At 45.0% G+C, this 15,483-nt stretch overlaps 1 protein-coding gene across 2 annotated transcripts in view; it reads left to right on the top strand.

Annotated features, from left to right (window-relative positions):
- The window catches only part of c9h6orf136 (chromosome 9 C6orf136 homolog), a 29,518-nt gene extending 19,263 nt beyond the window's left edge, over positions 1 to 10,255 (top strand). For both annotated transcript variants that reach the window (XM_080196353.1, XM_080196354.1), the window contains exons 5-7: positions 2,828 to 3,028; positions 5,727 to 5,796; positions 6,696 to 10,255. In XM_080196353.1, the coding sequence (XP_080052479.1) occupies positions 2,828 to 3,028; positions 5,727 to 5,796; positions 6,696 to 6,839 (415 nt within the window). In that variant the 3' untranslated portion in view covers positions 6,840 to 10,255. The remainder of the gene's footprint in view (positions 1 to 2,827; positions 3,029 to 5,726; positions 5,797 to 6,695) is intronic.
- The last annotated feature ends 5,228 nt before the right edge of the window (positions 10,256 to 15,483 follow it).

Below are 15,483 nucleotides of genomic sequence, written 5' to 3' on the forward strand. Positions count from 1 at the left end.
TAGTTCTGTGACTTTGGAAGTGACATTGACACGAGTGATGACCTCTAGTTGCTATTGAATTTGACCTAGCTGTTGCCATACCTCAGCATTGCTGTAACCATTAGAGTTCCTGCAGGACTGAGAGCGATGCCTATCACTGTTGGTAGGAACGTGCAGCTGTTGTGTTTAATGCCTTGCGTTTAGATCTTGCCTTTCACAACCTCAGAGTATCCCAGTGTGCTTTGCAGCCAATGATGTATTTCAAAATAGTCATGATGTGGATATGCTGGCGTTGGACTGGGGTAAATACAGTAAAAAGTCTGACAACACCAGGTTTAAGTCCAGCAGATTTATTTGATAGTAAACCCACTAGCTTTCGAGGTTTACCCCCCTTCGTCAGGTGAATGGAGAGTTCTGGCCTCAGACAGAGCATATAAAGCACAGACAGTTTACAGATTACTGATTAGAATGCGAATCTTTACACCTAACCTGCTGTTCAAGTCTTAAAGTGGCTGACAATGTGAGTGGAAGGAGCACTGATCACAGTTAACCCATAATCTGTAAACTGTCTGTGCTTTATATGCTCTGCCTGAGGCCAGAACACTCCATTTACCTGATGAAGGGGGTGACCTCAAAAGCTAGTGAGTTTACTATCAAATAAATCAGTTGGACTTAAACCTGGTGTTGTCAGACTTTTTACTACTTTCAAGATAGTGCCATGGGATATTTTCATCTCCACTCAGGAGGGCAGAAGGGCCCTTGATGCAACAACTCATCCGAAAGACAGTAGCTCTGACAGTGTGGCGCTCCCACGGTACTGCAGTCTAAATTTTTGTGCTCCACTGGAACTTAACTCCACACGCTCCTGATTTGGGAGGTGTAAATGGGGGTTTTCCCCTCAACTCAAGTTTAGCAAAACAGAGCCAATACAGAGACTCATGGAATGCAGTGTATTGATTTAAGACATAACTTTATGACTTTATTTAACCGAATGATCGAATGGGAGAATGATGTAAGGAAGCCTAGCACTCAAGGTATAGAATGCGGCAACCCAATGTCACTTTGAAGAACAACGTCCCCTTGAAGGCATACATTTACCAAATTATATTGCCCGCCTTTCATGATCTAATGGGATTTCATTTGTTATTAATTATGGATAAAACCCCCTGTTGTTGCCTAGCAACATGAGATGCTGGACATGAAATGGGAGGATGAATCCCACTGAATTGAACCCACGTGACTGTCCTTCAACCCTGAGAAATCCCTTATCTCTGTCTACCATCTGCAGTACAGCTCGGAGCTGCATAACTCTCTTCTTCAAGTTGCCATTGGCAGCCATCTTGTCCTGAAAACCGCTGATAACATCACTGCTATTAGTGGAACTATTGTTTCTCAATATCACTTCCACCAGGGCCTGCTGTATTCTGTCATTGACTAAAGTTTCACAGAAATCCTAAAACGGAGTTCATTCATTTCATAAATTCAAGATATGTTTTAAATGAAAAATACTCATTATTCATATAAAGCTGTCTTCTATAGCTGCAGCTCTTGCCGACATTCCCGTAGTCCAAGCTCATTCACCCTAGTCAGTATTGTGTTGGTATTCCTAAATCTATGGATATGTGTGTTGAGTAACCAAATTAACCCCCCTACACCAGGAAGGGAGCATACCACCCACTGGCTGTTAACATTGGCTCCCAAAACCAGTTGACCAGGACAGCTGGGAGATAGGGTTTATTTACTGATTTTTGTAATCTTTCCAGTTTCCTCACTCTAAAGCGTTTTAGACATTACAGCGCTTTGAACATGGGAAGGTTGTAGGACCAGAGCAAATTACAGAGCTAAGGAGGGGTGAGATTTGTGGAACGCAGGCTGAAGCTCTGAATAGACTCCAGTTTCTGAAGGGTGGGCGGCTGGCCAGGAGGACAAGGGTGACAGATACCTGCAATCACCACCAATGAGTTCCCCTCTAAGCCATGTGCCATCCCGACTTGGAAATGTATCGGCTGTTCTTCCACTGTCACCGAATCAAAATCCTGGAATTCCGTAACAGCACTGTGGGTGTACCTACACTGCATGGACAGTGGCTATTCAAGAGGGAGCTCCCCATCACCTTCTCAAGGGGCAATAGGAATGGGCAATAAAAATACTGACCTCACCAGTGACACCCAAGTCCTGTGAAAAGAATTTTTTAAAAAAATCTTGATGAGGAAGGCCATTCCAGGCCATCTCTTCATCCCAACACGCACACTGAACACACACACAAACACTGAACCCACACTACCCCAGTCCTTCAACTTTAGAGAAATCTGTAATTTCCCCACCGTTGGCCACTGCTTTACCTGGAACTGCATGGCACTTGTGGATTACTGACTGTATTCCTAACGTCAAAAAGCTCTCCTTCATAATTGGTAGTGATCCATAAAATTTAACTGTGCCCAATGGCTGATTGGAACTGAGTTTGGCATTGATTCCTTTTCACGCAAGGAGAATGTTGGTGATTGCCACCCCACCTTTTACTCTACCTTTCCTGGTGTGGGAGAGTCTAGGATTAAGGATTAGAGAGTTGCAGGATAAGAGGAGGGCCATTTATGATGAAGATGGGAAGTTTGAGTGTCTTGGGCACCCTGTAGCCCAGAGACCAGTTAATGGTCAGTTGAGTATATTTAAGACAGTGTATACTAGGTACCGAGGGAATGAAGGGTTATGGACATAGGTGTGAAAGTAGAGTTGAGGGTAAAGATTAACCATGATCTTATTGAACGGCTGAACAGACTCAAGGGACTGTTTTTACTCCCTGCTCTTTTCAGCGCTTACGTTGACTGTGCTTTGCCTTTCCCCTCTCCAGGGGCCGTACCACCTACCAGGCAATCTTGACACTGCTGCGCTTTATTGCGTGGAATTACTGTGCCGACATTCACATGGAGGTTATGAAAATGACGCAGCATCCTGAAGACTGGACAATCCAAGTGCGCTGGCGGGTTACAGGCCTCCCGCTCCATGTGCTAATGTTGAAATTTTACAAGAAGGATAAGACGGAACTCTATAGGTGAGAATACGGACTGCTTTTGTCTCAATCACAGGTGGGAGGGGCGGGGGAAAGAGACCTGGTTTCCCAAAGCATGTCCCTTGGCTCCAGCATTCAGGGGGAAGGTGGGGGGGGTGGGGTGGGGTGGGGTTGGGGGGGTGTGGTGTGTGGTGCAAAAAATGTTTAATCTTGTCACCCAAACATTTGATGCTGGTTTAAGAACTGACGCCAGGGATATATATGCCAGAGTGGGATTAAAGTACAGACCAGCTGGCAAGCAGAGGCTGAGCAGTGGTGACCTGTCAGTCGTCTTTAAAAATCATGAAAGATTTCAGTTAGGTAGAAGTTGGGACGGCACAATCGTTAGCACTGCAACCTCACACGCCAGGGACCTGGGTTAAATTAGGCCTTGGGTCTCTGTCTGTGTGGACTGCCCCCATGTCTGGGTTTCCTCTGGGTGCTCCTCCAAAGATTTGCCATGCTAAGCTCCCCCTTAGTGTCGGGGGATTAGCTAGGGTAAATCGTGGGGACCTGGGGGTAGGACCTGGGTGGGATTGTTGTTGATGCAGGCTCGATGGGCCAAATGGCTTTCTTCTGCACTGTAGTGATTCTATGATTTTAAGTATCAAATATGTTGCTTTTGTGAGGGAGACCAAAACTAGGGTCTGTAAATATCAGCAGCCACTGAAGAACCCAATAGAGAATCCGGGATAAACTCCTTCTTTAATCCAGAGCGAGGTGTGATCATCTGGACAAGTAGTTGAGATGATCAACATAGATGCGTGTGAGGAAGCTTGACAAGGGAGCGAAGAGGGGGAGGGGCTTGTTGATAGATTTAGATGGTGTGGTGTGAGAGGAAGCTCATGTAGTGCATTGACACATTGGATCCAATGATCTGTTTCTGAGCTGGATCATCTTATGTGATTTGAGTTTTGGTCATCCAGAATTCTTTTTTTTTGAACAGTTAAATGTCACCCAGTGGCAGATGCATAATGGTATTGTCATTGGCTAGTAACCCAGAGACCCAGGATAATGCACTGGGGACTCGGGTTCAAATCCCACCATCACAGGTGGTGAAATTTGAATTTTGTTAAAGTCTACTGATGACTGAAACTGTCAGAAGAATCCACCTGGTTCACTAATGTCCTTCAGGGAAGGAAATCTGCTATTCTTACCTGGTCTGGCCTACGTGTGACTCCAGTTCCACAACAATGTGGTTGACTCTTCACTGCTTCTCTGAAATGATTGAGCAAGAAACTCGCTCAAGGGGCAATTGGGGGTGGTCAACAAATGCTGGCCCACCAGCAGCGTCCACATCCCTGACATGAATTGCAAAAAGAAAAGCAAGGCAAGATGCCTTCATGGAACACATAGTTGTTTAAACTTCAGTATCCTTTTAAGCTCATCATCTTATCAGGAAGCGCACTGGGCTGCGCGTTATTCTCGGGTTGTTTTAACTGTTTAATTGCCTCACTCAGCAGACTGGAATTGAAACTTAAATAATTAAAAGGTGGGCAAAATAAAATCCTGAAATGGATTTCAGTCAAACTTTTGGGAGATTAACAAAAGAGGTAACGGCTCATGGGATATGGGACAATTTTGCAAATTGGATCCAAAATTGGCTTAGTGGCAGGAGACAGAGTGTGGGCCGAAGGTTGTTTTTGTGACTGCATATCTGTACTGGAGGGATTGATGCTTGATCCCTTGTTATTTGTAGTGTACGTAAATGGTCTAGACAGTATCAGGGTGGATATGATCAGTAAGTTCACATTGGTGGTGTGTAACATAACGAGCGTCTTATATTTCAGGGCGATACAGAGGGAACTGGTCAGATAGGCAGAGCAGTGGCAAATGGAATTTAACCCTGAAAGGTCTGAAATGATGCATTCTGGGAGGACTAACAAGGCAAGTGAATATATAATGGAAGGTAGGACACTAGGGTCAGAGGGACCTTGGGGTGGATGTCCACAGGACCCTGAAGACAGCAAGACAGGTAGATAAGATGGTTAAAAAGGCATATGGGATATTTGCCTTTATTAGCCAAGACATAGAATATGAGAGCAGTGAGGTTATGATGGAGCTGTATAAAACACTGGTTAGGCCACAGCTAGAGCACTGTGTGCCATTCTGGTCGCCACACTGTAGGAAGGGTGCAGAGGAGATTCACCAGGATGTTGCCTGGGCTGGAGAGTTTCAGCTATGAAGAGAGGCTAGAGTGTTCTTCTTAGAACAGAGAAGACTGAGAGGGGGACCTGATTGAGGTGTACAAAATGAGGGACATAGGGTAAATAGGAAGAAACTTATCCCTGTAGTTGAAGGGTCAATTACCAGAGGTCTTAGATTTAAGGTAAAGAGGCAGGAGATTTCGAGGGGATTTGAGGAAAAATGTTTTCACCCAGAGGGTGGTGGGAATCTGGAACTCACTGCCTGGAAGGGTGATAGATGCGGGAACCCTCACAACGTTTAAGAAGCATTTAATTGAGCACTTGAAACATTACAGCATACAAAACTATGGATCATGTGCTGAAAAATGGGATCAGAATAGATAGGTGCTCGGTGGCTAGTGTAAGCACGATGGACCAAAGGGCCTTTTGCTGTGCTAAGGTTCTATGGATATGAAATGTTAGTTCAAATCAGTATTAAATCTGAACAATTAGCATTGTTATAAAAATTCTACATTTTGATGCATAATAATTTTTCTTTACTCCCAACCCTGCAGAACTTATGATGCATATTCCACATTTTATCTGGGACCCGATGGCCTTATTTACCGACACAAGGTTGATAAGGTGAGTCTGAGAGTTTTTTGTCTTAAAGGTTGCTGGCGTTCCTTGCAGAGGAATCCGAGACCTGGAATTTCTGTGCACTTCAGCTTTTGAGAACCTAGATAACTTGAGCAAAGGGTGGTTATGGGTATCTGCATTCACATCGAGCTATACAACTTTACTTCTGATCAGTTGCATGGGTGTGTGGGGCGTTAGTCCACTGATATGTCCAGGAATTCAGGAGGAACATTCTTTACCTAAACAACATGTCGAACTGGTTAGCGTGAGTAGTTGAGTGAATCATTTAGATGCATTTTCAGGGGAATGCGGCATATGAGGGTGAAAGGATAAGAGGTACAGGTAGGTAGTGTCAGATGAAGAGAGATGGGAGCAGAGTTGTGTGAGAATAAAGACTGGGACTTGAGGCTTTGAGCCTGTCACAGGCTGATGCCTGATTGCAACAGTGCCAGTGACGATGTTAAGAAATCCCATCTTGGGTGAAAATGAAAAGACCGAGTTCAGCAGGAGGAATTTCCCGGTCTTGTGGGTAAGATTCCCATAACAATTGACCGGTTATTCACCTCAGTCATTAGCCTAGTGATGGCCATGAAACCATTATCGATTGCCATTAAAAACCCACCTAGTTCACTCATGCCCTTTCATTAGGGAAGGAAATCTGCCATTCTTACCTGGTCTGGCCTGCATGTGACTCCAGACTCCACCCCCTCTCTGAAATGACCAAACAAGTCACTCAGTCCAAGGGCAATTGGGAATGGGCAATAAATGCTGGCCTTCTCCATGCCACTAACTTTCTGCGGGTGCTGTTTGAAATCTTTGACAAATGAATTAATTTTCCAACAAGTTGTGATCCCAGTGGTGACCTGTTTTTGATTTCCCTTCCCACCCCCTTCCCTTGCCCACAGATGATGCCAACCCAGCCCCCGCTTACCAAGGTGAAGACGCTGTTGGCTGGAGCTCTGGTCGCCCTCGGCATGGAGGAACATCGCCCGGCGTTGAACCTGCTCTTTGCTCAATCTGCTGGCAAATTGGGGGAGAAGCACTGCTGAGAGTACGAAGTGAGAGGGAAGTTAGAGGGAGAAGTTATGCTGTCAGAAAAATACACACATGGCAGAGCTCGCCCCACTGGCAAAACCTGCACCATCCACACACCCAGGCTGCTTCTGTTGTTGCATGTTTTAACGCAGTCGAAAAAACCCACCCACACCACCTGAACCGCTTTTGTACTGTACATAACATAGCGGAGAGAATGTAAATCTGTGCAGCGTCAGGATGCGAGGAGAGTGCGTACTGTTGTGTGAGGACCGTGTAAAATAGTACCCTGTACTACCATGTTACTTTGTGTCTTTTATTTTAATTCCCGTCCAAATAATTGCAAAGTCTGGAAGGGCAAGGCTTCAAGCAGTTTTTGTTTTTTTTCTGTTGTTGGGATGTCCTCCTTGCTGTCCAAGTGACCATATCGAAGGGGCAGATTGCTCCTCCCTTGCTTTGCAGTGCCTGTGCCCCTAAGATGGGGAGCAGGAAAACGTGCCCTAACGTGTCCCAAAGTTCGGCCGATAGATCTATCTCGCACATACGTAAACACACACGCACATACACCAACCCCCCCACCTCGTGGATATTGTGAACAGTGGAAACCTGTTGGGACTGCTCAGCAGGTCAGGCAGTGTCCGTAGAGAGGGAGAGAGAGCAGGAGATGTTTCAGGTTGGTGACTTTTCAGCAGGAAAAGGCAGCACTTCCCTCTTCCTGTGGCTGTCTGGTCAGTAGAGTTGGCCGTACCTGTGATTTTCCTGTCTGCTTTCTGTTGGAAGCTTTGAGGGTTGGAAGTTTTCTTCCGTTGTCAAAGTGATGGGGGCATTTTAAAAATGTGGGTGGAGGGCCGGAGTATCTCGCTCGTTCCTTTCAATGGGGGAAAAGAATGTTGCAGATCTGAAACGTTAAATTTTGTCCTTTTATTTCCCCCATAGGTGCTGCTGGACCTGCTGAGTATTTCTAGCATTTTCTGTTCATATGGCTTGAAGCACAAGGCAACATGAGAACAAGAAAGGCATCCAAATCTGTTAGTCAATATTGCTTCTGCTGGCAGAAGGAAAGAAATTGGTCATTTATATCATGGTTGTTCCTTTTGTGGAATCCCCTAATGTGCAAAACACTCCCCTATTCCCAACATATTGTGAGGAAGAGCAGGGGAGTTGTCCCTGATGTCCTGAGACAGTAGCTGGAGTTTTACCGTCCCACACACCATGGGAATTGGAGCAGGTGAGGGGCGGACCATGGAAAGGTCCATTAACCACGGCCGGCATTTTATGGTTTTGCAACGAGTGAGGCCACAAAATCCCACCCACTATATTTCCCCCTCTTCTGAAGTTATTAAAATGGATTACCTGGAAGTGCTACGGTATTGTGGGTGGGATCTTGCTGTGTGCAAATTGGCTGCTGTGTTTTCCCCTTTATTGGAGTGATTGTACTTCCAACAGTTTAATCAGTAGTGAAGTACTTCCAGTGGTATTGAGGCAGTAGAAGCAGATTTGTCTTCTGTTTTCCAGACACACTACTTTAGTTCCATTTGTTCCTTGCTTGGCGATTGTTGTTGGAGATTTATTGAACAGTTTTCTAAAGGAGGTGATGTATGCGTGTGTGTGTGTGCGTGCACATGTGTACACTTTGTACTTTTCAACCAATATTACTGACAGAGGAAATTCAAGCAGGGAATGGAGAGAAAAGATGGAGAAAATGAGATTGTTATTGTCTTGTACGATGCTTCAGGCTGCTGTGTAGAATGGAAGCCATGCTAACCATAATATCGCAGCCTTGCTCATTGAGTTAGAACCATTCGACCGTCCTGCACCCCAGACCCCGGTTCCTTGCCAGGGAAGAGATTAGAATGCCAACGAGAGATTTAAAAACCCACTGCTGTCAGATCCAAAAGAAAAATGCTGCGTCCTATGTCATCAATGTATTGATGCAGAAAAGGTTTGAGCTTTTCCCCCCACCCAGTTGAAAGGAACGAACAAGATATTTACCCCCTTCTACTTTTTAAAACTTCTGTCAATTTGACAAATGAAGGAAACTTTCATCTCTCCAAAGAAGCTTGCCAACTATTCAGAAGAATGTTCTTGAGGTTCTGAAGTACTTATTATCTGATACTAACAGATGGCCTTATTGGAGAGGAGAGTGCACAGTTTTGTCTTCTGAAGGTATTGTATTGCCTTTGCTGGCTGTGTGGCTTTCAGCCTCTCGCCCACGGGGAAGCAGGCTGTGGTGGTGATGGCAGGGCTGCGGAGAAGGGAGGACATCATATCAAAGCCTACCTAATACGTTACTCATTTGACACTGTCTTTATCTTTTGGCCATCTTTGCTGGAGACCACTGGTTTGCGAATGGGAGTGGGTGTTTTGATTGATTATTATGCAGAAACAGAGAGGTGAAGTGTACTTCATATTACTAACCCGGATAAGATCAACCAACAGCACAGACCAAGAATGCTTACCTACTGTGATGGATAAATTGTTAACAGTTTATTTCTTTGTTTTTTCTCTTTTGTTCAGACCTGAATAAGTGAAAGAACAGATTGGAAGGCGAGCATTGTCTAAATTACTTGAGAGAACCTATTTATATATTGACTTAATCATACTCTGCTGTACTTCACACTGTAGTTGGCAAGTCCACTTGGTGTTAAGGCTAGAATGGTTATCTTTTTGAGGGAAAGGTGCCTGGTCTTTGTGTGAATGTCTATTCCTGCGCTGGAAGTTGGGCCATGTGGCCCTTTGAGCCTGCTCCACCCATTCATTATGATCACAGCTGATCATCCAACTCAACAGGCTGATCCTGCCTTTCCTCCCCCATATCCTTTGACCCCTTTCATCCCCAACAGCTATTATGCCTGGGGGAGGGGGCTACGATTTAGGTTGACTAAGAAGAAGTGGAGGAAGTGCGATTCAGTACTACGTCCCTAAGCAAGAATTGTTTTTCATTAATCATAACTGGTTGTCAAGAAAGTACGTTTGGGTGGAATGCGGATGAGTTTCTATAGTATGAAATGGCTCCCTTTCTTGAACGTGTCGGACTTGCTGAGATTCTGTATCTGTGGTTGCGTGTGTTACTAAAGGGAAGCATGATGCCAAATTGATCTGTGCCCTGACTGTCTGAATAGGTACTTGATTATCAAGTGCAGTCAGTTTGTCTCAGTCAATATTATCTGAATTGGAACTATAAGGCCATGAAATATTTCAATTTGCACGTGTTATTTTGCTGCTGTTAACTGAATATTTTTAGTTGTAAATTTTTATGATTGTTCTTTTTAAAAAGAAAATTCTACTCGCACAGCCTGGCACTCGACCAAAGGTTGCAACCGGAGTTGGTCGACCCCTTTAAGCTCTGATTCCCTCACCCGTGTTCGAGGGAAATTATAAACGTGAAGCAGCTTTGGATGTTACCTGGACACAAATAAAAGCATTAATCCAGCAGGCAGTGTCACTGCTCCTTTCTTGCTTAGTGAGTACCCTTCTGATTGTGTCCGTGGACTGGGGGTCAGTACACGACAAATGTAGTGCGAGGAAAAGACTTTTCCACAACAAGTGGTTGGGGCCTGGAACACACTGCCTGGAAGTGTGGCAGAAACAGCTTCAATCAAGGCATTCAAGAGGGCATTAGGTAATTACTTGAATGGAAACAATGTGCAGGGGCCATGGGGAAAAAAGACAAGGAAATAGCACTAAGATGTAATGCTCATTTGGAGAGCTAGTGCAGACATGATGGGCCAAATGGTGGCCTCCTGCATGATAAGAATTCCAACTATAGAGGATTTTGCAGTGTACGCATTCCTCAGATCTAAGTACCCTTGTATTCCAGAGAATCATGATGAAATCATGCTTCCCCTACCCACCATCTCTTTAACCTCCAAGATTTAAATGGGGTGCCTGTACTTGCCTGAACAAGTCCTTGCAGTCATTAGGACTGTTTCCACTGTGTAGATCAATGAAGCCTAATGGCAAAGGAATCCTGCTTCTATTGAGTGACTAGCCCAGGTTTAGCATTAGTAATTATGGTGCAACTGTCAGTCTTTATCATCAGTATTCCTGTGAATCAAACATCAATTTCTACACTTTCTGCATACAGAAATCCAAAAATTGCCAATGATGATTCTACAACCACCCCCCCCCCCCCCCCCAAACACAAAACAAATTCAGGGGTGTCGTTGATGTCCTACCCAAATTAAGAATCCAGGAGAAGGAAACTTTGTTTTTATACTTACTATTAAAAAATTCCAAAATGAAATAAGGTGTAACTGGTCTCTGTCCACAATTACTTCACTACTGAACAGCTTCACTGCCCAAACAAATAAATGTTATATTTGTTGAACGTCAAACTTCTCCATTTTGACCTTTCAGTTTAGACAATATTCTGTCAATCCCACTTTTGGTACCTTTTTCTAGAAAATAAAAGTCTTTAAAAATGAAAACATCGGTGCATTTTACTGGCTGGTTTGCAGTCTGTGTGAATACTTCAGTTTGATTGGCTGGTTACTTGGGGCTTGGTTCCAGCTTCAGCGCAGGGAATTCAAGCTTGGGCAATCACAAGACCGTTGTGGGCTGCAGCCTTCAAGGTCAGCAGCCAACGCAGTCCATGGAAATCCAGCTATTCAAACTTCAGCGGAAGGCTTGTCCATCTGTAGCTGGGCATTTAATAAAACAACTAACTAATTGAACAAATTTGATCCGAGTTGTCCGGGAACCAGCCGTATTTTAAATTTAAGAATTCGCTGGTGCTATTCATTAAGTTCTCTTCTAATAGCTGAGGTAGAATCATAGAATCCCTACAGTGCAGAAAGAGGCCCTTCAGCCCATTGAGTCTGCACTGACCACAATCCCACCCAGGCCCTACTCCATATCCCTACATATTATACTCACTAATCCCTCTAACCTACGCATCCCTAGACACTAAGGGGCAATTTTTAGCATAGCCAATCAACCTAACCCGCACATCTTTGGATTGTTGAGATGTTTCATTTGACTGTATTAGTTGGATATCTTCACTGGAAGGTGCCCACTTGCATACCTCATCAGCTCCTTATGTATTTCCTAGGCTGCATTATTGGCCTCTTCACCTCTTCAACAATTTTTATTAGCTTTCATTTGACTCACCATGAGGCTGGTCCCTGTGTCTTTCTCACTAACAGCATGTTGATGCATGGGCTGAGATACTCCAGTGTTTTTTTTTAAATTACGAGATATGGGTGTCACTGGCTAGACCAGCATTTGTTGCCCAACCTCGTTGCCTTTGAGAAGAGGGGTGGTGAACTGCCTTCTTGAACTCTTGCAATCCTGGAGGCGCTCCCTCAGTGCTGTTAGGGTGGGAAATCCAGGACTTTGATCCAGTGACAGTGAAGGAAGACTGATATGTTTCCAAGTCAAGGAGGTGAATGACTTGGAGGGGAACTTTCAGGTGCTGGTGTTCCCAGGTATCTACTGCCCTGGTCCTTTTAGATAGTAGTGTTTATGGGTTTGGAAGGTGCTGCCTGAGGAACCTTGCTACAGTACACCTTGTAGATGGTACATACTGCTGCTCCTGTTCATTGGTGGTGAAGGGAGTGAATGTTTGTAGAAAGGGTAGCAATCAAATGGGGCTCCTTTGTTCTGGATGGTGTCAAACTTCTCGTGTGTTGTTGGAGCTGCACCCATCCAGTCAAGCAGAGAATATTCCATCACACTCCTGAACTGCACCTTGTAGATGGTGGACAGGCTTTGGCGAGTCGGGAGGCGAGTTACTCGCTGCAGGATTCCCAGCCTCTGGCCTACTCTAGTAGCCACAGTATTTATATGATGAGCCAATTCCGTTTCTAGTCAATGGTACCCCACCCCCGGGTTTGTTAGTGGGGGATCAAGCAATGGTAACGCTATTGAATGTTATGGGGCAATGGTTAGATTTTGTCATTGAAGATGGTCATTGCCTGGCACTTTTTACTTTGCAGAAGCTATGATGACTGGATATAGCATGACTTCAAAAGATTGAGAGAGAGAAGTGCTGGTGTTTCTGTGATCTTGTACAGCAGATTGTTCTGTGCTAGTTTTCTCCCGTGGTTAGTCGCCATATTCCTTTCGCTTTATTGCACTGTTTCTCTCCAGCCCAAGTTGACCACTGCCTAGTGCGTACCTCCTCTAGAATTCTCCCCTACGTGTGTGTGTGTGTGCACTGCGATAGACCTCAGAGCAACACATCCACATGGGGAAGCATCCAATGGTGGGAAACCTTGACAATTGGTAACTTTACAATGCTGTTGCACCCGAGGGACCAGGGCAACCTTTCTCTCTCCTGTTCAGGGTGTGCTTTGCTGGAACGGCTAGCATTTATTTGTCCAACTCACTCTGGTCTCAAAGGGTGCAGGAGAGGCAGGCAAGGCTGTGGCAGTCCAGCCGGTGAAAGCGCTGATGGGCTGCAGCTCCATTTTGGAGGTGGGAAAGAAAGGAAGAAAGGGGAGCCAGTTGCGAAAACTGTCCAGGGTTAAATAATACGAAGTTGCACAACATCAGGTTAAAGTCCAACAGGTTTATTTGGTATCACAAGTTTTTAGAGCGCTGCTCTTTCATCAGGTGAATGACTATATCTGAAAGCTCGTGATACCAAATAATTGGATGTTAACCTGGTGTTGTGAGACTTCTTACTGTGCTCACCCCTGTCGAATGCAGGCATCTCCACATCAGGATCAAATAGACCTGGGGCAGGAATTCTCTGACCTTGGTTGCAGCTGGAGTTCTCCAGTCCCGCTGTTGTGAGTAGAGATTGGACTGAGTGACAACTTCTCCATTCTCGCTGGCAGCAGCAGCAGTGGCGATGAACAAGGGAGAAGCCCGGCCCAGGTGTGTAAAACTCGCCCTTCAGAGATAGCCTACGCTGTTCTGATGTGGGGGTAGAAATGGATGAAATCAAAAGTGGCAGAAAAATTAATCTGAACCTAAAGTGGCCACGCACATGCAAAGGACGTACTCACTGCCTCCTGTTTGAAAAAATCTAAACAAATGATGATTTTTAGCTCAGTCTAAAGTGAAAAGTGAACTGTTGGAAATACTCAGTGGCACAGGCAACTTCTGTGGAGTGAGAGAGAGAAACAGCAACACTTCAGGCCTGTCTTGACTGCAGATTGTCGAGTGAAGAAAAATGTTACATTTAATCCCACTTATAAACTAAGAGTGGACGGGACATGTTCTGCTGCTGAAGTTACTTGCTGACATGACCAGTTGTGGTAAGTTTGCTTCGTGGAGTTTTGGCACCGAGACTTGCATTGATCCAAGTCTAAAACTTTAATGTCTGTGGGGGAGAAACCCACAAATGTACGAAATCTTGAGACCAGTTCAGTCGTCGTCGAGGGAAATATTTGAATGCTTGCATTGAATGTACCTTTCAGTGACTTTATTCTGAGGAGGTGTTGATTCATAGAAACATAGAAGATAGGAGCAGGAGAAGGCTATTTGATCCTTTCAGCCTACTCTGCCATTCATCACAATCATGGCTGATTGTCTAATGCAATAGCCTAATCCTGCTTTCTTCCCATAACCTTGGATCTTATTCACCTCAAGTGCTATATCCAGCAGCCTCTTGAATACATTCAATGTTTTGTCATCAGCTACTTCCTGTGGTAATGAATTCCACAGGCTCACCACTCTTTGGGTGAAGAAATGTCTCATCTCCATCCTAAGTAGTCTACCGAAAACCTCAGAACATCCTTGAACATTAACCCAACTTTGCTTTGATAACAAACTTCCCTTTTTGTTGTTAAATGAAAGCAAGGCACTGCGGAAGCTGGAACCTTCTGTCAAAGGATCATTTAGATCCAAAACTTTATCTCCCTGTTTCTCTCCTCAGGTGCTGCTCCAGAGCGGCTGAATTTATCCAGCTCTTTCTGTTATCTCGGTAACCAGTCACTCTATAAATACACCTTTTATAATCATAAGAATGCCTACAGTGCAGAAGGAGGTCATTCGCCCTATCAAGTCTCCACCGCCTCTGACAGTGTGTCTTAACCAGGCCCTCATACCACCCACGCGCCTCACCTTATCCCTGTAACCCTGTATGTTTACCACAGCTAACCCATCTAACCTGGCTGGCATGGGAGCACAGTGGTTAGCACTGCTGCCTCAAATCGCTAGGGACCAGATTCAATTCCAGCTGCAGGTCACTGTCTGTGCGGAATCTGCACATTCTCCCCGTGCCTGAGTGGGTTTCCTCCGGGTGTTCCAGTTTCCTCCCACAGCTCAAAGATGTGTGGGTTAGGTTAATTGGTCATGCTAAAGTCTCCTTTAGTGTTGGGATTAGCAGGGTAAATATATGGGGTTACGGGAATAGGGCCTTGGTGGGATTGTGATCAGTGCAGACTCGATGGACTGAATGGCCTCCTTCTACACTGTAAGGATTCAATGGGACACAGTAGCAATTTACCATGGCCCAGCCATCTAACCAGCACATCTTTAGAGCAACATAACCAACAATTCCAGGTGTACCCGGACGGGTGTGGAATAGGTCCCATTCCATGCTGCTTGGTGCCACCCTCACCCCTGTTTGACATTTCTCTTCATTTTTGAACAAGAGTCGAGACTGAAAATCAACTAGTCTGATGTCTCCAGTGCAATCTTCAATTCTAATCTGACCTGATCCAGCTTGTTGGGGTGATGGTAGCGCAGGCACTGAGAGGCTCTGGG

The sequence above is a fragment of the Carcharhinus amblyrhynchos genome, chromosome 9 (genome assembly GCF_965287045.1).
Source record: "Carcharhinus amblyrhynchos chromosome 9, sCarAmb.v2.hapA, whole genome shotgun sequence".
NCBI classification, from domain to species: Eukaryota; Metazoa; Chordata; class Chondrichthyes; order Carcharhiniformes; family Carcharhinidae; genus Carcharhinus; species Carcharhinus amblyrhynchos.